The sequence below is a fragment of the Pelecanus crispus genome, chromosome 10 (genome assembly GCF_030463565.1).
Source record: "Pelecanus crispus isolate bPelCri1 chromosome 10, bPelCri1.pri, whole genome shotgun sequence".
Lineage (NCBI taxonomy): Eukaryota > Metazoa > Chordata > Aves > Pelecaniformes > Pelecanidae > Pelecanus > Pelecanus crispus.
In genome coordinates, this window is record NC_134652.1 from 23,526,433 (window position 1) to 23,549,320 (window position 22,888).

Below are 22,888 nucleotides of genomic sequence, written 5' to 3' on the forward strand. Positions count from 1 at the left end.
GTCTAGTTCCTGCAAACAATTTAGGCACCTGTTCTTCAGCCAGGGCTGCAAGCGTGGTGGATTTATCTCAGATATATGGTACATTTAAGCTACGGGACATTTCTTTCAGTCAGCCAAGCTCCCTTGGCAGTGCTGGTCTGTGGGAAAGAAAAGAATGAGTTGTTGTACAAGTGCTCTGTAGGTTGAAGATGCAATATTCCCAGCCTGGGTGGAGAATCTCTTGCGCATTCTCTGCCAGGTCGTGCACAGAAACCAAGTTATCTAGTTGGGGAGTCCAGCAGTGTCCTGCTGGTGTTGTAGCTGTTAAGCAGGACAAATTGTTAGGAAGGAATGAATGACAAAAATGTGGGAGTTAAAAGAGCTTAGGAGATCTAGCACAGCTCCCTGCATGAAGGCATGATCTAACAAATTCTGTATCGTCCTTGGTTGTGGGAGAAGCAGACAAAGCTTAAACAGTCAGGCTGGAGAAAGGTTATGGCTGGTCTGGCACAGCAGCAGGTGGGAAGTGCTGAGGATGAAAGTAATCTTGGAGGGCTTGTTAACTGCTGGGTTTACATTAAAAACCAGAAGAGTCAATCCTGTTTTGCTCATCTCATTACGGGTTACTGTAAGCAGTAGACCAAGCCTGCCTTTTTATTACTGTATTGGCTTTCCATGGAGCATTGTGTCAAACTGAAAATGTCCATTCTCCTCTTCAGTGTTTCTAATGATAATAGGCTTCAATACGTACATGGGCATTTCATGTTCTGGAGCAGTAATACTGGAACCCACTCTGCTCTTGGAGGTGACAGAATAGTCCAACAGAGAGGTACAACTTCAGGAATGTGTTGAGGGGGCAACAGGACCTGCATGTTGCCTGCAACATATGTGCAGCTGCTTCCAGATGCAAGGTGCATTTCTTGGCTTCCATATTTATTCATTATGGCACGTCAGTTACTTATCTTTGTTTTGCTAGGATCATGCATTAGCCATCTCTTGGGAAGGATCAGAAGAGAGGACTAATGTCTGTGAAGTCACTTTAATCTTTAGAATATTTTTAGGTATCATAAGGATAGGAAATGTCTAAAAGCTCAAGTGAATTGGAACAGGATCTTCCAAAATTCTCATGTATGATTCAAAAACACCCTTGCAGGAGAGAAGGGTATGGGTGCTCCCTTGTCTGTACTAGTGAGGTTGGTAGTGTTTGAAAATATCTAGTATATCTGCACACCCATATCTGGCCTTTGTGTAGTGTTCTCCCTTTTCATCGGCTACAATGAGACAAAATATGCAAAGATGTTGTAGATTTCATTAGTCACACTAGTTTATTCAAACATCTCCTTTGCATAAGAAACCAAGGCTTGCACTGATCTCTGGGAAAGAATGTGCTCACAGCTTGGAAAAGCAGTCTGCGCAAATGACACTGCAGCACGGCAGAGGTCAGCAGCTCGGGTGCTGGAGAGGGGGCCCGGCTGTAGGGTTTGGTGCCATCATTTGCAATTCAATCCCATACAGTTCCTTCTTAGGGGAACAATTCACTAAATGCAGAGTTGTTCTTTTTTCCTAATTCACCATATAATTCATCTCCCAAGTTCAATTAAGAAGCAATCTGTTTGCAACTGGAAGCAAGCTGCATTTATTTAGAAATACAAAATTATCCTTTGCTTCAGCAAAGACCGCATGCCTTAATAATTCTGGTGGTGAATGGCTGGTTGGGGTTTCCTTTAAATGGAATGGGATATTGTGTGAAGAATAGCATACTTTGGGGGGGTGAGAAGTCCTGGGGATGTAAAATTTAACTGAGAAGAGGAACTTTTGTTGAGCTTGGGCTTAAGGAAGTGACGAGGACTGGGCATGAAAGAAAACAAAGGGAAATCTTAGGATGGGACATTGAGACTGGAAAAGAGTGATAGAGTTCAGAGCAATCCATCTTGTTGAATCAGGCTTGTTCCTGTTCACACATCTAGTGGCTTTTGTCCAGTCAAGCTCTGTTAAATTATGGCACTTCCTTTGGGAGACAATCCCCTGATTTAGTGCGTCTCTTGGACCAGGAAGCTTTAACCTATAGTCAGCTGAGAGTCTGAGCATTTTACTTTCCTCTGGTTCATTTTATTGCTGTCTTTCATCATCCTTTTCCTGATATTCTGATTAGTTATAGTAGTATAATGTTGGAGAGGTAGAATTTGATACCATCCTCTCAGCCTTCCTTCAGGGTGTCAGAGATGTACCTTTTCTCCTGTCCTTACCCCCTTGGAGGGGCTGGAGAAGGATTTGCAAGAAGCCAGCTCTAGAGCAAAAAAGGAAGAGTTTTCCAGCTGGCAAAGCAAGACTGGTTCAGGCTGGAAGATGTCCAGCTCTCTTGAAAGTGGGACATCTCTTTGGAAGTGTCCCCACGGCATCTAGTAGTGCTGTATGACTAACAGTATCTCCCTTTCTGCATATGGTGGTTGGTCATGCTATTCCTGCTTTACCTTGCCACCAAGACTGTGGAAACTTGCTCTTGCTAATACCTTTGCAGAGATCAGCTCATTCAGCCTCCCTTCTGCTCACAGGGGAACCACAATAACAAGATGGGGAAGGAGGGAGGGGGACAACAGTGGTGGTATCAGCACCACCTTCTTAGTGCTGTGAATGTAGTCCCAAAGTACGTTTTATTTATCTATTATACATCTTGCTGTCTCACGTGTTGTGCTTTCTCACCCTAGGCACTGTTTTTGAGTTCTCCCTCCTACTACAGTCACCATGGAGAGCTTTCCTGCCAAAGAGATGCTGGGTTGGTTTTCCATGTTGGGTCTGTGACTGTTCAGGGGCTTGCTGCCCAGGTTTCCATACTCTGTATAGGTGCTCTCTGGCTTCTGTGGTGTTCCAAAGTTGGACCTTGCAAAATGGAAAGCCTAGGAAACCTGGAAGACAGACAGCTATACAAGGAAGATCCTTGTTCTTCTCTCTTCCCCCTCCCCCATTTTCCAACCATTTTTCTGCCCCTTTCACTGCATTTTTCTTCTACTATCCTTGTCGTGAAGGTCATCTTGCTGCTGGATGATCTCCTAATGCTCCCTCCCTCCCCACACTCAGCAGCTGCTGGTACTACATAGAAATCAAATCTCAAGACTATGATTGTTGGTCAGCCTGCACTTAAGAGATGGCCAAAATTTGAAAGCTATCACAGGAACTTTAAATGCTTCCTGGAAGATTGCATTTGGCATAGCTCAGGTTACCAGTGTTGCAAGAGTCTGGAGCGGGTAACACTGAAACAGTGCAACGCATCCCAAGCCCCTTCCTTGTAGAATTCTGGTTTAAACTGTGAAGATTTGCACCTATTGAAATGTCCAGATGCTGATTTTTAGAAATTCGTATGTATTTTTTTTTGCAAATGGGCAAGGGACATCTAAACAAGCCTTGAGAGGCTTTGAGGGAGGTACATGGTTTGGTGCACCTCATGTTGGAGATTCCATCCTTTCCCCCTGACCCCTTGGTGGGACGATCAGCAGATGCCTGGGTAGATTTTATGGTAGGGTGTAAAACCATTCAGCACTCTGAACTTTTTATTCATTTAGACATTTTTAAGAAACTGAAAAATACCACAGAAAACCAATGTTGTGAAAATACCTCTGCTTCTTTACCCATTTTTGAAATATTTAGCCTCTCTAAGTTTTGGGGGGGTTTGTTGTGGGGATTTTGGTTTTGGTTTGGGTCTTTTTTTTTGCTTTACTGGTTAATATTGGGGGAGTTAGTTTAGAAACAGGCATTTTAAGGGAAGTTGAAGATGATGGTGGTGGGAAGAAAGATTAGAAAATATTTTGTGAGCAGAAAAATACAGTTACAAAATCGAGGCAGAAGATGCATAATTCACGGTCTTTCCAGTGCTCTAAAAACTGCTTTGATTAAAGCGGTTATCCACGAGCTGCCTGTGAGCATTCAGAACTTCACTGTGTCTGGCACCCTGTTAGCCCACTAGCCAAGTGAATATGAAGTGGAACTCAGTCCTTCCCCTGTGTTACCTGGTTGTAATTCTCTCTTACATGCTGCTCATGGGAGGGTTGTCAGTAGACCTTAGGATTGTAGGTACCAGGGTAGACATAATGGTGCTTATAGGAATCAGACTTTAGTGGTTACATTGTGTAAGGGAGGGAAGATCTCAGTTTGATTTCTGCAGCACAGGTGAGTTTGCACAGTTGGTATTCTCCTATATAATGAGCAGAACTATTCTGAAGTCCTCTGGAACAGAAGTGTGAACAAATTACTGTTTGTTTTAAATCAGTTTCCGGCACTGGGTGACATTTTAAACCTTTTTCTGCCGCAGAATGGATCCAGTATTGAAGGAACATCCTATTTCTATGTCATACATCAGAAAAAGTAAAATCAAGTACTGGGCTATTGCTAAATGTCATGGTACCCTAATGGTCAAAAGACCAGTAGGGGCTGTAGGCAGGGGTCTTGATGTCCATTCCCTAGCAGTGTGACTTTTCTGGGGAGCTAGGATCTCTCCCTGAGTCTTCATCTTATAGTAGAAGATTCTGGATGCACTGAGTCCCCTCAGCCAGACAGCCTAACCTGGTGGAGTCGCTTCTGCAGCCCCTGCACCCTGCTGCCAGCAACGCTCTGTTATAGCACACTGGTGGGGGAAGGAAGCAGCAGTGCTGTCTGGAGGAAAGAAGAGGGTTAGGCATAGCACTGGTGGGAAGGTACCATGGAACTGCTGTGGTTTCTGTGCCCAATAGCTGTGACATCAAGTAGTCAAATCCCTCCCCCAACATGTTGGTGTTTTGTGCATCACGGGAACATCAACATCATGACTGAGTTTTCCATGGAGGAACTATTCTGGCTGTGCCCCCTCCCGGTTTCTTGTGTACCTGGCAGAGCATGGGAAGCTGAAAAGTCCTTGACTAGCATAAGCAGTACTCAGCAACAACTAAAAACATCAGCGTGTTATCAACATTCTTCTCCTACTAAATCCAAAACACAGCACTATGCCTGCTACTAGGAAGAAAATTAACTCCATCCCAGCCGAAACCAGGACGGTAGGCCAGGCAGGGAGGCACTCAGAGTGGGGACCAACCAGTTCGTTTTGGTGCCTGAGCTGGAGGGAGCCACCTCTGTGGCCAAGCTGGGGACCTCCGTGTGCCTGACAGTGCTGTTCCAAAAGGGAGGGGTAGCTGGTGCTGGACGAGGCATGAGAAATACCCAGGAGCTAACATCACACAGTTCTTCCTGCTTTGGTAGCTAGTGGGTGTTAGCATCATAGAGAAGGACTTTTATTTTCAGGTGAAGCTGAATTCAGGCCAGATGTATAAAAGTTGATGGAGCTTACTGGTCTGAATGTAGATCATTCTTTGCCTTGACAGTGTACCTTTTTTGAGATTTAATAGTGGTACTTAAAAGGAGGATGGTAGCAATAGTATAGTTCCTATTCTCAGTATATCTCCATGGAACTAGCCTTTCCTAGAAGAGACTTTCTGCCTACCCAGTATGTGAAGAAAGTAAGGCACAGGATGGTAATGGTAATGAGTTTCAAGGTGTCACTGTGAGCTAGGAACGAATCCAGGAAAAGAGCCCAGCTTTATCAGGCTTTTAGTCCTTGTTCCTTGTACAGGGAAAGCAGCCAGTTTCTGTGGCTGCAGACCCACAAATGGCATCACTGACAGCTACTGTCCTTCCCATGTCAGAACTCTGCCAGCCTACTCACCAGGAGATGTGTCTCTGCTCTTTTTCCTTTGCAGGAGGCCTGGGAGAACAGTCTCTTGTGTCAAGTGAGAACACCACTTCAACCGATCGTAGTAACAAAGCAGTTAAAAAGGGTAATGTGGTACCCCACCCAGACCTTTGGGTATCTTTTATTTACTTTTTTATCCCCTGTAAAATCACATTTTGTCCTGTGTACGTGTGTGTGCCTCTATGCCTAGGAGACCAGCCTTGGCCAGGCATCTGCATTTGTTGCTGTTGGTGGACTCTCTGCAAGGGTGGGTTTGCCTTGTATAGTGTGGTGGGTTGACAGCGGCCAGCAGCCAAGCACCCACTATCCCCCTCCTCCAGCAGGATAGGTGGGAGAGCAGAAGAGAAAAAGTGAGAAAACTCATTGGCTGAGATAACGATGGTTTAATAAGTGAAAGAAAGGGGGGGGGGGGAACCCAAACCCAAGCGATCTAAAGGCAATTGCTGACCCCCATCCACAAGCAGACTGATGGCCAGCCAGTTTCTGAGCAATGACTACCTTGGAAGACAAAACCCTGCAGTTTTTAATTGCTGAGCATGATGACATGTGGTATGGGATATCCATTTGGCCAATTTGGGTCAGTTGTCCCAGCTGCATCTTCTCTTAGCTTCTTGCCTATCCCATGTCTACTCGCCTGGGGAGTGGAGAGGGCTCAGCAGAGTGAGCAAAAGAAAGCCTAGACATGGTGCAAGCACTGTTCAGCAATAGCCTGAACACTGGTGTGTACAAAACCAAAACATAGTACTTTACGGGCTGCTATGAGGAAAGTTAACTCCATCCCAGCCAGACCCAGTACATACAGATTACTGTGACAGTCACCAGGACAGCAAAACCATTTTACTCCAAGGCAGAGAGTGTAATGCTAGCTGGCTGCTCCTTGCTGTAGGGATGTTTCAGCTGAACCAGTTTAAACTTCCATTCCCCTGAAGCAGGCTTATCACCCTGGCCAAGTTTTGCAATTGGCATCTCCCTCTCATGTAGGTAAGGTATTGCTTACAGGATCAGTCCAGACCTCTGATCTTTGGACAGTTGCCTTGCTCTATACAAGATGATTGCAACCCGCTGTGTGCAGGAGGGACAACTGTTTCCCTCTTATAAATAGAGGCACTGAAGCAGAAAGACCATGCAGCAGATCAGTCCATGGGTGGATGTTTGCACTCATGGCTGCTGTGTTCATAGCCTAATGCTGTATTTCCTCGTTGGAGTTGCTTATGTCTCCCGAGCTGCTGGCAGGCCTGAGGCAGTGGAGCAGCAGACAAGAGCACTTGAGGAAGGTGCTTCTGCTTACAAACCTATGTTGGTGTTTCTGTCTGCCTGTTTCCACTTAGAGATGGGCTGGTGCTGCTGTTGGTATAAAGCTGGGCTGTCTCTGCTGGCCAGATGAGGCTGGGAGACCCCTGAGTGAGTTTCAGAAAGCAGCAAGGGCTGTTTCATGGCATGTTGCAGATGCAGAGTACTGCCTGGGCTGTGGGCAGTGTAAGGAGTCTCCCACCCATGGCTGGTGTACGGAAACATCTGGGTGTTGTTCATCATGGAGGGAGAGGGGGATTTTAGAAAGGATCTCGGTTGTCCCAGACTTAGTAATAGTACTAATCAGTAAGAGAGGTTATGCCCACATAGAGTAAGCCTTAGAAAGGCTGCATGGCTTTATCTTTCACTGAAGAAACCCTCTCTATACATGCAAATTGGCAGTGGCTGTAAGCAGTGATTCTTCAAGCTTGCTGTCCAGATTTCTTCTGTCCCCTGGTGATAGGGCATCTGCTGCCTGCTTCCCCCAAGTCCCTGTTAGGAGGGTGTGTTGGGCCCCTCCAAGGACCCACTGCAAATTTAAGTTGTTAAAGGCAGAAAATTTTAGCAAGAATGAGGAGCAGTCAAGAGCTGTTGCAGGACTGGTGTGGAGAATTTGCCCAAGCAGGTGTGTTGCTGGTGAGCAATGGAAGTGTTGGTGGCACAGAAGTGTGGACCCAGGGTCCTCTGTGCAGAGCTCCTACTGCACCAGGCACAGGATAATGTGGGGCAGGTGACTCCTCACTTGGCTTTTTTGGCAGGAGCTGTCTTGTGTGCAAATTCACAGAGACTGTGGGCAGTTCCAGGAGCTGTTTGTGACTGGGAGACAGGTATCCAGAAGATTATTTGTGTCTCAAGACCCTCTTCCTTCTTCCAGCTGTGGCCCTTGTAATGCCCCAGCAGTACCTCTGTGGAATAGGTATATGCAAAGAAGGGGAGGGCAGCTCTTATTTCATTGTGGGAACCCCCAACCTCATCTGCCTTCCAGGGTCCAGCAGCTGGTTTGGGGATGGGACAGCTTCTGAAATGCCGGGTACAGCCAGCATGCCAAGGAGGTGCTCAGGAGAAAGAGGAACAAAAGGCAAATTCCCATCTTTGTCCTGCAGCTCAGAGCAAGGCCTCCAGCGGGAAGGGCTGGATCTGGTGAAGCAGGAGGGAGGGTTTGAAGTTCATTCCTTTCACCCCCCTGCACTGCCTTAATTTCCTTCCCATTGTTTTGATCCCCTCAGCCTTGAACAGTAGTAGTTTGCTTACCCGTGCTGCCGCTGGAGGGATGAATGGGAGAAGAGGCTCTCAGCAGCCCCTATAGTCACTGGAGGAAGGTCTCAGTGGGGCTTGTGCTTTTTCATAACCCAGCAGCCTGTGTCCCTGACTTGGGAAGCTGTAGCTGGTCTTCCTCATTTCCATACGAATCACAAGACCACAACTGGAGCTTAGATCCCTCCTCTTGGAGCTTCAGAGAGGCCCACCAGCACTGAGGAGCCACAGCCAGCAGTGCTGCCTCTCGAGATGAGAAGAGAGTTCCCTTTAGACCCACACTCTCTGCAGGTGTAGCAACCCCTGCACTCTATTATTCCTTTGCCCAAGTCCAGCTGAAGGGTTGGCTGTGCAATACAGGCAGCTTATCTAAGAAATGATGTCTACACAGTCCTTACACATGTGAGTAAAGACCAGCTGGACTAAGGCTGCTTTGAGGTTTGGGGTCACCCATGGCACAGCAAATAGGGGATGAACAGCCAGGAAGCCCTAAATGGAGGATATTTTCTGCTGGATCAGACCCACGTCACTTTAAAAGTGCAACTTGTGTAGGTGTAACCAGTATCTGAGCAGAGCTGCAGCAGCACAGATGCAGGGCAAGGTACAGGTCCTGCCTAGAAGCCTGTGTGAATCCTCAGGCAGGTTTTATGGCCAGCACCGAGCATCACACAGCCAGGGCTCCTCTGCCTTTTTAGCAAGAAATGAGACACATGTTCTGTTTTCCCGTTTGTACTTTTTCTCCTTTTCATTTAAATGAAGAGATTCAACATGGATGGAGATTTGGGCTAAGCATAGAATGCCTCCACTTTTCCATTGTGAGCATCCCTCCTCCAGCAGACTGTCTGATCTGTATGTGTTTCCAAACCACCCAAGACCTAGCATGTGAAAACAAGCAGTTTTATCTAATACTTTTTAGCCTTGACTGTAGGTTTCAGTCTAAGGGGCCTGCCCTCTTCTTCCAAGGCCAACTCGAATGAGTAGTTGTTGCTGTTGTGAAGCTAGCCCTGCCAGAATAAACCTTTCTTTGCAGGTCTGGATTGAGCAGGGCAGGTTGAATATACAGTGACATCTAGGCTTGTTTGACCTCCCTCCTTGCATTCCTCTTAAGTACTGTGTCCCCATCTATGAAGTTGGTGTTGGAGAGAGTGGGTAGCTAGAGATGGAGGTGTGTCCCTTTATACTTTTCTAGGAGAATAGGTTTGGCATAGGGAGGCTCCAAGGCAAGAAGGGCCAGGTTGCTACGCATTAACTGTCTCTAAGTCCCAAATAAATCACTGGCAAATCTGGCTATGGCTTCTGGTTTGGGTTAACATCTTGCTTTTTCTGTTTTTCTTTTTCTGAAGCTCCAGGGTATTACCTGAGGGCTGCATGTGGAACTAAAGAGGATTTAAACAGTGTTGCCATTCTGTCTTGCAGATGGCAGGCAGAACACAACGCTTGCAAGGAGACCGAAGAGGAAGCAATATAAAGATGAGTCTGGGATGGATACGCACTCCTCTCCCAGGGTGCGCAGGGCAACCACATCCAGGGCTGAGAGGATCTGGCCAGGGGGGGTCATCCCCTATGTGATCGGAGGAAATTTCACTGGTCAGTAGTGAAAACGTTGCTCCCTGTTTGCTCAGGGGTGAGTGTCTCAAAATGTGCGGGAGATCTCGGGAGCAGAGTTTTTCCACAAATGACTCAGGTCCTTGGGAGCTTCTCTCCTGAGGCAGGGTGGGCATGTGGTTGCACAAGGAATTGTACACACTGTGGGAAGCCTGAGACTGAAGTGTGCAGTGAGATGGTTCTTCTCTTGGAGTCCAAGAAATAATTGGGTGACTTGGTCACTTTCCTTGATTGCTTCAGGGGCCAGCACTTGTGAGCTGTACTCATACCCTGTGTTTCCAGAAAGGGATACTTTCTGCTGTTGGAAGAGCAGGAGCAGAAGTACAGTGGGTTGCTTTCTGAATCCTTTCTCAGAGAACTTGCCCTGTGCACTCTGCTTCCTGACCTACTGTTTTCTGGACACCACGCTTCAGGGTCTCCTCTAGCTGTGTGAGGGAGAGCAACAGTGAGCTGGGTCCCATGGTGGATGAGGAGGTCTCCAGAGTATCCTTTTTAGGTTCTTTATGGCATCTCTGGGGCACTGTCCAAACTAAAATGTCTCTTGGGGTGGAGAAGATTTCTTGCAAGTCTCTCATGCGAAGCAGACAGACAACTTCTCTGATGCCACCTCTCTGTAGCTCAGTGGTTCCCCATGGGATTGGTTTCCTTGATTCATGGATGACAAATGCTCTGTGCCTCACTGGAGCCAGCTCCTTCCTGTCTCCCCCAGGCTGCCTCCACCACCTCCCACTTAGATCCAGCAGAACTTACTCCCTTGAGCTCCTGTGATGTACTTTGTCCCAGCAGCAAAGGGCAGTTTGGGAACCACTCCTGTACAGTGTGGGTTTGCCTCCCCAGTCCTGCCCCTCCTGCCAGTTTGGGGTGATCCTCAAGACCTCTTCAACAGGTTCACCCAGACCCTGTCTCATACTTGCACCCACACTGCTGCCAGGAGTCTGTGAAGCCACAGTGGAAGGGTCTGTTCACTCCCTACAAAAGGAGGGGCTCATGCAACCTGGCAGGATAATTGAGTAGCCTGCTAGCCACAACTGTCCCCCTACATTTGTCAGAAAACAGCCATCCCCATCCCTCAGGGTCTGACAAGAAAGGCTTCTCTGTGTTATGTGTGTCTCTCTGCCCTAACCAGTCCAGAGTAGGTAACGCCAGAAGCAGCTCTCACCATAGCACCGTTCTCTCTTGAGTTCAGCTTGGTGTTTTGCCTCAGCTTAATCCCACCCTGCAGCTCCTGTCTGTATTCCTTGTACCTTTCTGATATACTTCTGGCCTTTCCCCCCGCCGCCCACCCCCAGTCCCTCTTGAGAGTGGCAGCTTGTACGTGCAGAGGCTGTGCTGGAAAGGCAGTGTAAGGAGGCCTCCTGGCCATGTACTGCTCTGGGACATCACTTCCCAGCCGTGTGACTGTTCTGGATGCTCCCAAGTGACCACTGGAGGTATCCTGCTCCCCGGGGAGGGAAGGTCCTGCAGCCTGTCTTCTTGCTAATGTGCAACAGGCTTAGTACCCTACTTTTCAGGTGTGTCTCTGTCCAAGTCCTGAGCTGTCCCTCAGTTCAAACACAGAGCAGCAGTGTATCTCTGTACCTTCTTACACTTCCCTGAGACTGCGTCTAGCTCCTATATAGTTTTTGCTTCTAATTTTAAATACCTGGTGACAGTTTTGCATTAGTTTTGAGGAATGTCTGTAGCACTCATGAGATTTCTGGGTCTTGAAAGCTGTGTGTGGTCATGTCATGTTGCAGGGTGAGAGCAAATTTGGCACACCGCTGAGTAGCTGGTGCACAGATCAGAACACCTAGCAGCTCTGCCGCAATGACCTCTACGTAGTGAGGTGATACTTCTCATATGCAGAAGTATTGATGTGCTTAACCAAGTTTGCTACCTGTCTAATTAGAGCAATTAGTTCATCAAACAGAAGGAGATAAAAGTATGATACAGTAAGTTAATGCTATAGTGGGAAGTGCGTCCCAGATTCCTAGAGGTGTCTACAGGTACAAGATTGACTGTGGGAAAGATTGACTGTTCCCCTATCCAGATGAAGTCCATTAGAGATTTTCCTGAAAGCCAGGCCTTCACTGTTTGCTCTTCTTGGATTTGTTTTTCAGGAACCCAAAGAGCTATCTTTAAGCAAGCGATGAGGCACTGGGAGAAGCATACTTGTGTGACGTTTGTGGAGAGAACTGATGAAGAGAGTTTCATTGTGTTCACGTACAGAACGTGTGGGTAAGTGATACACACAATGCCTGCAGTCATCCGTATTGCAAACATCTCTTTCATGGATAGATGGCTTTGTAAGTCTAGCTCTTGTCAGAATAAACCAATGGCTACATTGGGGAGCCTGTCACAGAGATCCATCCTTACTCCTTGTAAGGTTTGCCAGGATAATTTAGTATTTGCTCAGAAGAAAGTGCTAAACCTTTCTGGATTCTTTTGCCTGGCATATATGCATTTTTATAGATATGCACTTACGTGTTTTCTTTATGCATACACACACCTGAAAGTACATATAGTGTATGCAACTGCTGGCCTGTCCTGGACCCTGCCAGGTGCCATCTCCTGTTGCTATCTATGTCTCAGACTTCCCCAATTCATTAATGTGCTGCATGGGTTTGTGGGTTTTCTCTTCCAGATGCTGCTCATACGTGGGTCGCCGAGGAGGAGGTCCTCAGGCTATATCCATTGGGAAGAACTGTGACAAGTTTGGTATTGTGGCTCATGAGCTGGGTCACGTGGTGGGCTTCTGGCATGAGCACACACGGCCTGACAGGGACCAGCATGTCACGATCATCAGAGAGAACATACAGCAAGGTAAAATAGCACTTCAGTATTCCACCTAGCTTTTGGGTGGGTGGAAACCCTTCTTGCTGGACTTGTAGAAAACCCTAACGGTCTGTGAGCTGGGATGGAGAAGAAGAAATGTTGCTAGTCCTTGCCTAGAATAAGGGTCAAAATAGCTGGGTGAATAGAGATTTTGGATGTCCAGCTCAATTTGTTGGAATGTAGGAGTATATCCTTTCATTCTAGGCACCCAGAGGTGGAAGGTGCTTTTTTTTTCTTTTTTTTCTTTTTTTTTTTTTTTTAAGTGATTTGTTTTTTTCCCTTTGTGTTTGGCATCACAGGTCAGGAGTACAACTTTTTAAAGATGGAAGCTGGGGAAGTGAACTCGCTGGGAGAGACCTATGATTTCGACAGCATCATGCACTATGCTAGGAACACATTCTCCAGGTGATAATCCAAGGTTACATGTCCTTAGGACTATTTTCAGTAGTTGTGATTAGCTCTGTGGGATACATGGAGCCTAGAAGCCTGTGATCTATTGCAGAGGTATGTGGCAGTTGCAGTGAGCTCTGCTGCATTGCAAAGCTTGGAAAATATTTGAAAAAGCAAGGCGGGTGAAGAGAAATATGGTGGACTTCTGTTTTTGCCTCCCCACTATATCCCCCCAGTGCTGACAATCTCAGAGACCTTCCAAAGCCATGTTAGCATGTTTTGCAACCTTCCCAGACAGCATGTCTGTATGTGTGTATGTATGTATCTGCCCACCTTCAAGGAGGTAATGCTAAAACCAGCTTTGAATCTCTTGTTTGTCCAGCTCATGTTTTGGAGTCAGAGTATTACCTTCTGAATCCCTAGCAACTTTGCCAAAGGAGAATTTAAACTCTAGATTGTGATCTTTAATTGCTTGGCTATTTTTTAACCATTTTGCATGTGCTTTAGATCATGGCCTCTGCAGCTCTGTGATTCTTTGTGACTGGGTTCTTCACAGAGAAGTTTTCAGTGCTGTTCCTGTCCCAGCTAACTGGCCAGTTTCTGTGTAGGCTGTTTGCCCTTGACTCCCATCTCATCCTTCCAGATGGAGCCCATCAGACAGCTCTACTGGATAGAGAGGTGAAATGGGCATAGCTATTTATTTCCTGGATTTGGAATGAGAGCTACTGGATGACCAGCTCCATTTTGCTGCATTATTTGAAGTTTTTTCCATAAATCCCACTACTGCTTCTTCCCAAGAACTTTCTTTCACTACATACCATGAGTAAAGGGGATGGGAGGGGGACTGCAAATATTCACACTCCTTGAGAGAATGCGTCTTTGCGGCTTTTTAAATTTTCTTGCTCCCCAGTTGTATGGAACTGCCAAGCCTATTGTTTTGTGGTTTTGTTTCTGAAACTTCACGTCAACCAGGGGAAAATTATCAAACTTGCTGAAATGCTGCTTGTTCTGGCAGGGGGAGATGGTGTCTGGGCAAGGGTGCTTTGCAGCCTTCAGAGATTTACTTGGATCAGATACCCAAAGCAAACAATTTTTCTTCCCTTGAGGCATCTGCTGGACCCTTCTAGCATTTTCTAGACTCTAAATGGTTAGAATTGTCTTGCACAAAAGCAGGATTAAGTTATTACCGCGATTTATATTGTGGATGCCTTTGAGTCTGTGTCTCTTGAAAACCAGGGTCCTTCAGAACACTGCTAGGCCAAAAAGGGAGAAAAATGGCAAGAGTCCTTCTAAATTTAAATTGGTGCTTAATAGGATTTTTAAGTCTGTTTTCTTTAAGCCCTTTGTCTCTGTGACCCACCCTCACCCCAGTAGCAGTCTTTGTGCAGTAATTGAACTGAGCACTGAGTGCCTCTGTGGGCTGATTGTGCTCTCACTGTAAATAGGCAGTGCTGGGAACAGGCTTTTACTTTACCAAGACCTGTCTTGACATCTGCTCCCTTAAGGGAACGATGCTTACTTTGACCAATCAGTAGAGATTTGTCAGTGTATGCATGTCTCCGTCCCACCTTACTGAGGTTTGCAGCTGCTGGCCAGTTGCAACCAAAATTGATAAAAGCATAGAGCCCATGAAGATACTAAGTTCCAGTGAGTTTCATTAAGCTCAGTGACTGGGAATGGGAGATAGCCCCTGCGTGATGCTGCTACGGGAACAGCTATAGTGGGTGTGTTAATGCATTAGCATACACCAGAAAGTCCACATAGGAAAAAGATGGTCTGAGCACCCCACCAGTGGAGATGGAGCGTGTGAGTGAGGAGGAGGTGAAGGACACAGAGCCGTGTCTGTGACTCGTTGTATTGAAGCAACTCTTCCGTGGCACTTATCACAACCTTGTTGTTTTTGACTCCTGTGAATAGTGATGATAGCAAATCATATGGTGTTTGCTGTGGTCAAATGTTGCTGCAGATCCTAGGCCCTTTTTATTCTAAACTTTGTACCTAAACCAGAAAGGGACAGTTTTTCTGAGACACGAGTCCTAGCAGTGGAAACTATTTCCAGTGGTGCTTTTGAAAACTGCTTCAGGAGTCACTGCTCATTTTCAGTTCACAGCGAAACACATTACTCATTTGCGTCTGTGGCTAATAGGAATAGGCGTATGGCACAAGAGGCTGTAATGACAGCAGTGACAAGTTTTTACCATGGGAACTTCTCTTCTTGTCTATGTCAGAAAGTTGCCTGTTTTGCAGACTATGGCTGCAGGCTTTTATTTCCTGGCGCATTCCTTACAGACATGGCAGCAAATTAAATTGAATATTGCTGTCTCATTAAACAATTTCTTCTACTGCTGTCAAGACCCATAAATGGCAGCTTAGCAATAAGAAAGTTTAAACCTCCATGGAGCCCTAAGCAAATAGTGGGTTACCTTAATTCACTAAGCTTCTTGCTAGTAGACATGGCAGCGCAGCCTGGAGTTACAAAACATGACCTCTGCAAAGCTCCCATTTGAATCAAGATGCAGGTAGCACTGCCTGCACGTCAAGGGGCGTCTTCTTGATGTCTTGGCAACACACCATCCTAATCCTGCACAAGATGTATACACATGGCACTTGCATCCTCCACAGGTTTTACTGTGTGAAGTAGGGTTACGTTGTCTCTCCTCTGCAGATGGGGATATAAATGCAGAGCTGGGACAAAATGTAGCTACCCGCAGCTGAGTGCTTAATCTGCCTTGAACATCTGCTTCCTTGAGTGGTGTTTAAAGCACCTGTATCTATTGCCCCCAGATAGGATGGTAAATATTCAGCATTTCTCGAGATCAGTTGATAATTTCATAATGTTTATGTAATACTTTACACATTCATGGTACTATGCAGGTGCTACTGACTCTTGAGAGCATCTCTGCTTAAACTCTGTCGTTCTTAGCTAGCAGCAATGGTGGGTTGTTGTGCTTGACTTACCACTGCATTGGGCAGCTAATGCATGCTCTGCCTGTGCCTGGACAGCAGGAGAATGGGGCATCCAGGATTCCTGGGTTCTTTTCCTACCTCTGGGAGGAGAATTTTGGTATCTTATAGGGTTCTGGTGTTAGAGTGCCTGAGCTGCTCTGTTTAATGATGTCTGCTTGGTGTTTATTAATTTGTGAGACAAAGTATTGGGGCTCTTAGAGATGCTTACCAAACGTGCAACTTAACATCATAAAGTGTTGTTAAGCAGATGGGGTTTGGGTGGACGGCATGGGGCTGCTGGGACCTGTGTGGTTTAGGCCAGAAAGACTCTCCATTGTTCCCAGTTCCTTTGGCTGTAAAATGAGAGGAACTATATTTACTACCTTCTAATTTGGAGTTGTATTCAGCAATGCATGTGAAGGAAGCACAAAATTCAGTTGGTGGAAGAAGCAAAACCAGAAATCTTCCTGGCCCAACCTAGGGTACGGCATTCTGGAAGAAAATGTGTCTGGCAGGTAATAAGGGATCACAAGGTAATTTGAAGCTGTGGGTTGTTTGCACTGTGTGAGCAATACCCTAGGTGTGTGCTATATGCAGGAGACTGGGGGCTGTGAGTACGCAGTCGTGAGGGCTAGAATGGGAAAAAGAATCAAAAGTTTGAGTGCAAGTGATGGTTTCTCTATTAAACTTCATCATTCTTCCCTGGTTGAACCTGGCGATCTGCAGAAAGCATTTCACTGGCCACAGAAGTATGTCCCTGCCAAATGCTGAGGAGTTCTGTGAACTCCTGAGGAGGCTTGAAAACTTACTGTGGGCAAACAGACCTGTTTCTCTGTTCATGGTGTTTCTAGAATTGGAGGATTTATTTTCGATACATACACTTAAATAAATTCAGCCCGAGGCATGCAGCTGACATGTAGAATGCCAGCCTAAATTTGTCAATCCAAATTTGATGGGCTCACCTCAGAGCTTGTATGCACTGATTTTAGTGCTGGTCAGGAATTTTCCTACCACTGAAAAAATCCCAACATCCCCCATGCAAAAGTTGATTCTAGTTTTCAATACAGATTAAATTCCTTCCTCTCTATTTCTTCCTTCAGTTGATATTTACAAAATAATTTTCCCCCACAAAATATGTTTAATAGAATGATATTTTCTGTTCAAGAACATTGGCTGCAGCTCTGGACAGCTGTGATCCAAATACTTTGCTTGCAGTATTTATTTAAAATTAAACCAATACAAAAAACCCCCTCTCAAACTCCTTCCCAAGGCCCTTACGCAGCTGAGCAGCCTGATGAACAGAATTATTTGTGTACTTACAGCTTAACCCATACTTGAAGACTCTTGTGTCAGGACTAGGCAGCACTAAAATTATTGCTTCTGCCCTGATTTGGATGGGGCTCTGACCAACCTGATCTAGTTATAGCTGTCCCTGCTCACTGCAGGGGGGTTGGGCTAGATGGCCTCTAAAGGTCCCTTCCAACCCAAAGCATTCTATGATTCTATGACTTCCCATTGGACTCTATGGACAGTTGTATCCTGTCCTTCAGAAAGAGAAGTCTGCCTCGCTGAGCTGATGCTGAAGTTTCAAGCTCACTGTTAGCCTTGGCACCTCAAAGCCTGTTAGGCGTTCAGGGGTGCAGTGGAATGGTTCCTGTGGACTGGACAGTTGCAAAAGCTTGGACTTTACCAACCTGGAGTTCAGGTTTCTGATTCCTCCCTCCCACCTTAGCCCTGCAGTCCTAATGCTGCCTTGAGGTCTCTCTTGTGTGCAAGCTCTTGCTTGGATGCATGGACTTTGCATTTTGATGGAAGTGGGGCCTGAGCTTAAATCCTTTACTGGACTGAGATCAGAAGTTCAGTAGAGAGCTCCTGAGTATGAAGTACCATGTGGAAGAAATAGTAGTGAGGAAAAAGAGGCAGAGACAAGTGGAGTTATTAGCTTGGAAACTCAGGCAGAACAAAGGTAGAGCACTTGATCTTTTTCTCTTGTCTGTGGCAACCACAGTCACTGCCAGCCCAACCCCATCTGCTTGCTACTGAACAAACTCCCCTTCCCTCTGCTCCTTTGGCTTAAGTGTTCAATCTGAGCTCCTGCTGAGCCAGATGTGCCATGAACCTTCTGCAAGAATATTTCATTGCCTTTTCTGATTTATGGCAAGGAATGTGTCTATACTCAGAGGCAGCAGCAATCTTGATATATCAAAAGAGGAATTTACTGGCTTGGCAGACTTGCCTGTACATTTGGAAGCTATCTGCTATAGCAAAAAGGCCACTGCAGGACATGCAGTTACCACAATCTGCATTACTCTTGCTTGTTAGCGTGAGATATATGGTCAAGGGGATGGTGTGGGAGGCCTGCCAGGATGACTTTCTGTGCATCATGTCATTTTCCTTACTTCACTGCTCTTTTTCTCTCTGTTCTTCCCTTTAGAGGGGTTTTCCTCGACACCATCCTTCCCCGTCGCGATGATAATGGGGTCCGGCCAACTATTGGTCAGCGTATTCGCCTGAGTCAGGGAGACATCGCTCAAGCAAGGAAGTTGTACAAATGCCCAGGTAAATATGGCTTGTGGAGATGGCTCCAGCTTTATTGTAGACACATGGTTTATCTGGAAGCACTGGAGTTCAAGAGCACCTTAATGATCCCCCTGATGAAAGAGACTCAGGAAAAAGTAGACTATCAAATGCTTCGGGCTGGGGCTGCGGGAGAATTGAACTTGCCTAACATGTGTCTCCTATTAGTACATTGCCAGTATTCCTGTTTGGTTTAGGGCTTCAGGTTGGTCCAGTGTAGGCTCTGGTAGATTGGGGCGTCTACACACCATCAAACTTCTGTTGAGTTATTTATACAGCTGTTGTCCCAGAGATGAGCCTTAAGGAAACCATAAGTGTATCCTTGTGATTATGGTATGTTGCACTGAGGCTTGGGAGATAACGTGGAAGAAAGCATAAAGATGCTGATTTGTGAAACAGCCAGGTGCTGGAAGGTGGTGCTTTGGGCTGTTCAGGGGAGGGCTGTATCCCTCTTACTGCTGCAAACGGGTTGGTAGACTGGGAACAGCTTTGATAGAGAACCCATCTACATATGTGTGACATACTAAAGACCAGTAGCCTGGGTCCTGCTTTATGTGGGGTCTGAAAAGATTGGCAAAAAGAGCATTGGGGTCACAGACATGACTGGTAGACTGAATTTACCCATCAGAACAAAAGGGTCCTTTTAAAGTTGAGATGTTAGACAGTGAAAGTTTATGCAACAGTTTTAGCTGAGTAGGTTAACAGAGAAAACCAGATTTTGCAGAAGCAATCTGTCAGACATAAAGACAGGTTGAATGTGAGGATGTAAAGACAGGCTTCAAGCAAAGATGGCACCCAGTCTGGTGCCTGTGGCATGGACTGCAGCAACTGAGAAGGGAGATAGCATGGGAGGTGTGATGCTCAGAGGCAGAAGATTTAACAAGCTCTGTTGAATTTCTGCAAGTAATGAAACATCCCTGAGAAGATATTGGAGAAAGAGAGAATTGCCCTAGTTTTGCAGAATGACTCTGTAACATTTGTAATAATGCAGGGAAGAAAAAAAGGACTTTGCAAGCATGGCCCAGGAGTTTATCTGAATGGGTTGGTCTGGCCAGCATATTGGTCCAGTTCAGAGTGGCTTTGACTGATCATAAACCTAATATGATCATAAATGATTAATCCTCTTGGAATAAGCATATCACAGAGAGGGGAGAAGGTGAAGAGGAAGGATTAGTTTTACCAGTATAGAGAGTCACATCTTGAGTGGCTGGCTAGCACTGCTCTGTGAACCATTCATGAAGCCATGGAAAATGGTCGACAGCTGCTGTGCAAATCTGCTTCTTCTGTGTATCCGGCTGCAGATCAGAGAGTATGGGTTCATAAGGGTCTAGAATAAATTCTGAGAACTTCAGGGTCTGGGATGTTTGGGGATCACTGCTTAGTTTATAGCGAGTGGTATAGTTTTCTTAGGTATGCTACTTCAATTAACTTTTTTTTTCTTTTTACCACTCATAATTTTCTCTAATTTGCTTTTGGTTGAACAAGATGTAGGTCTTGGAAAATTATCTCATGGATTAGTTTAGGGATTGGTTCATTTGAATACTGAAAAAAAAAAATTAGGGATGTCTTGCACCATGTTTTTTGATTGAGTCAGACTTAATCCAAGCAGGCTTTTCATTCTCATAGCTGGAAGCATCAACTACAGATTCAGATTTCTTGAGGCAAGTGAAATGCCTAGAGAAAGTTAAAGTCAAGCTAAAAGCTACAAAGCAGCTTTCTTTAAAATGAGGACCCTTCTGAGTCCCAAGTTTTCCACTTGCAAAGTAGAACTTTTCTACTTTTTAGGGGTTTTTCCCACAAAGCTTTAGCAGAGGTTATTGCAGTTCAGGACATATTTGGCAGCAGAATGATTAGAGCTTTAAGCCTACTAAACACATTTTCTTCAAATATCTGTTGTTTTGGTTTGTTTTTCTTTTTTTCTTTGCATCAAAATTTATACACAGGTTGCATTTGAAGAGAAGGGGTGCAGTATATTTAATGACATTAACATCTTCGGCTTCCATGTGAATCTGTAGCTTGAAAAGTTCTTTTCCTCTGCAAAATGCAAAGCATTGGAGTTCTAAACCAAAGGACTTCAGTTGTATGTTCAAACAGGGTCTGAATGAGACTTTAGGTTGAGGACAACTTTGTTCAGTAGTCAAACTGAGGATTTTTAGGTAAAACGCAACAACACAATCCAGAAGTTGAATAGCAGGTGGTTTCCCTTTTACAAAGAGAGTCTCTATCTGAGAATGCTTGAGAAAATCCCCCAAAAAAAGAGCTAGCATGGTGGAGGATGAGTTACAAGCATGCACTGGTACGAGCCAGAACGACTGCTGTGTCTATTGTAAGAAACAGGGCTCTCCAACTCATTAGAATGGAGCTCTTGTGGCTGCTACAGTTAGGGCTGGCTTAGCTTTTCCATTCTAAAACCCTGCTGGTTTAAATTGCTCTTAATTCCCCAAAGCTTATACCTGCTGGGTTAAAGTTAGTGCCAAGCCAGGTGAAACCAAATGAAATTTGCTGAAGGAATTTCTGGAAGGCAAGATGCATTCTGCTACGTAGTAGTAAATCCTAGATTTGATGTGGCTGCATGGTTGAGGATTTGATGAGTATAGTCACTACAAAAGACTTTAAAACACCATGTCCTGCTGTCTTGTGCTGTGCTAAAGAAAACAGGCCTGTGTAGCTGTGCTAACTGTGCAGGAATGGTTAAACTATAAATTGAGAACGGCCCTGCATTATATCATCCCATCCAATTCTCTGTGCATTTTCAAAAAGATGTAACGTACCATTAACCAGCTGATGAGCAGTAAGTGCCTGTCATTCAACTACTTTATTTACAAATGACTTCTGAAGCATTTGCCTTTTCTACTTTGCTTTTTGCTTCTGTTCCTTTTTAGCTGCTTACATGTGCAACAGCCTCTTCACCATGCGTGAAAACCACTTCAGCTCAGTTTCTTGGATCCCAGAAGTACCAAACTCTAGTCTTAATGGACCTGTTAGCTTCTTTGCTAAGTGCAGTACAGTTGTATTGTTTTTTGGTGTGCTCTGCAACAGATTGTGCTCTACTCACAAATATTCATTCCTCATCATTATTGCGCACGTGCAAGCAATCGCTCTCCTCTGCGCTGAAAGGCCAGCCTCTCCCAGTGTGTTTGGAGAGTTTCCTCTGCAAGGTTTGGATAGTTAGCTAGGTCTCCTTTCATGATGTTTTAGCAGAGTAGTGTTTGGTAGTAAATACGTTAGTACCTGTTCCATAATTACACAGTCTTGCCAGGAACTGTGTAATTACACTTGGGAGAATTGAGTCAGAAACCTTCACTGTGGTTCAGCTGGGGTGGTAATCCTTCGTCCTGTGTCATTATGGTCATGTAGTATGTGTTCACAGTGATTTAGAGCTCTCTTTATCCTTTCATACTTGTTTAAATAGATTTTTGAGCAGAGAAAAAGAACGTGTATTTATCTTGGTGAGTTATGGATTGGAATGCCCTCTTTATTGGGACACCTTGTCAGATGTTGGCATTTCTAGAGCCATCCTAAGGTCGTGACCACTCCAGACCATGCATTGACCAGTAGTGATGCCAGAGGATCAGCTGAAGAATGGCTTGCTGCCCTGAGAAAATAAGTGTGGCTAGGACTCAGCTTCTTTGAGATGTTTATCTGCTGGGGCAGCATGCATTTCCTGGTTGAGGGTCCTAGGAGCATCCTGGGCACTGGAATTATCCTAACAGGTTCTGACACAGGTAACAAGGCAAGGCATCCTTGCAAGAGGTAGAAAGGAAGAAAGTGTATTGATTCTGCAAATAGAAGTCCAGATTTCTCCAGTTCATGCAGGTCATCACCTTTTACAAGCATCTTTCTCTGTCCACTTCAAGAATACAGACAACATCACCTGCCAAACATTTTGGGAGAAGTGGGAGGGATATTAGCTATTTCTGCAGAATTGAAACTAAAACTTGCTGTGCAGTACTCCTTTGTAGCTGCATAATGGTAGGGGGAGGTCACAGGGCTCAAAACTGCTTGAGAGGGAAGGAGCAATGTAGAGGTTTTGACCTTTCATTTAGTTTCTTCATTCCTCTGGAGCAGGTGTGTGCATTTACCTGCCTGTTTTGCTCAGTGGTGCTTTTTTCTCGTAGTTTAAAATACCTTTGGCTTTCCTGACAGCAATCACTTTGCCAGATCCCACGCTGACCTGTGCCTTGAAATATGTACAACTTGTTCCTAGGAGTGACTCCACCTTCCAGAGCACCCCTACGAGCTGTTTGGTTGGGCAAAACCCCTTTTTGTGTCCCCCACCTGTTATTCATCTAGTCTGATCTGTCAAGCTGTGGATCAAAC

General features: G+C 45.5%; 1 protein-coding gene across 2 annotated transcripts in view; it reads left to right on the forward strand.

Annotated features, from left to right (window-relative positions):
- The window catches only part of TLL2 (tolloid like 2), a 102,269-nt gene that overhangs the window by 54,733 nt on the left and 24,648 nt on the right, over positions 1-22,888 (forward strand). The window contains exons 3-8 of one of the 2 annotated variants that reach the window (XM_075717402.1): positions 5,700-5,777; positions 9,653-9,823; positions 11,941-12,058; positions 12,465-12,643; positions 12,955-13,060; positions 18,426-18,550. In XM_075717402.1, the coding sequence (XP_075573517.1) occupies positions 5,700-5,777; positions 9,653-9,823; positions 11,941-12,058; positions 12,465-12,643; positions 12,955-13,060; positions 18,426-18,550 (777 nt within the window). Of the gene's footprint in view, positions 1-5,699; positions 5,778-9,652; positions 9,824-11,940; positions 12,059-12,464; positions 12,644-12,954; positions 13,074-18,425; positions 18,551-22,888 lie in introns of those variants that run through there. The other variant, XM_075717403.1, reaches the window with a different exon arrangement.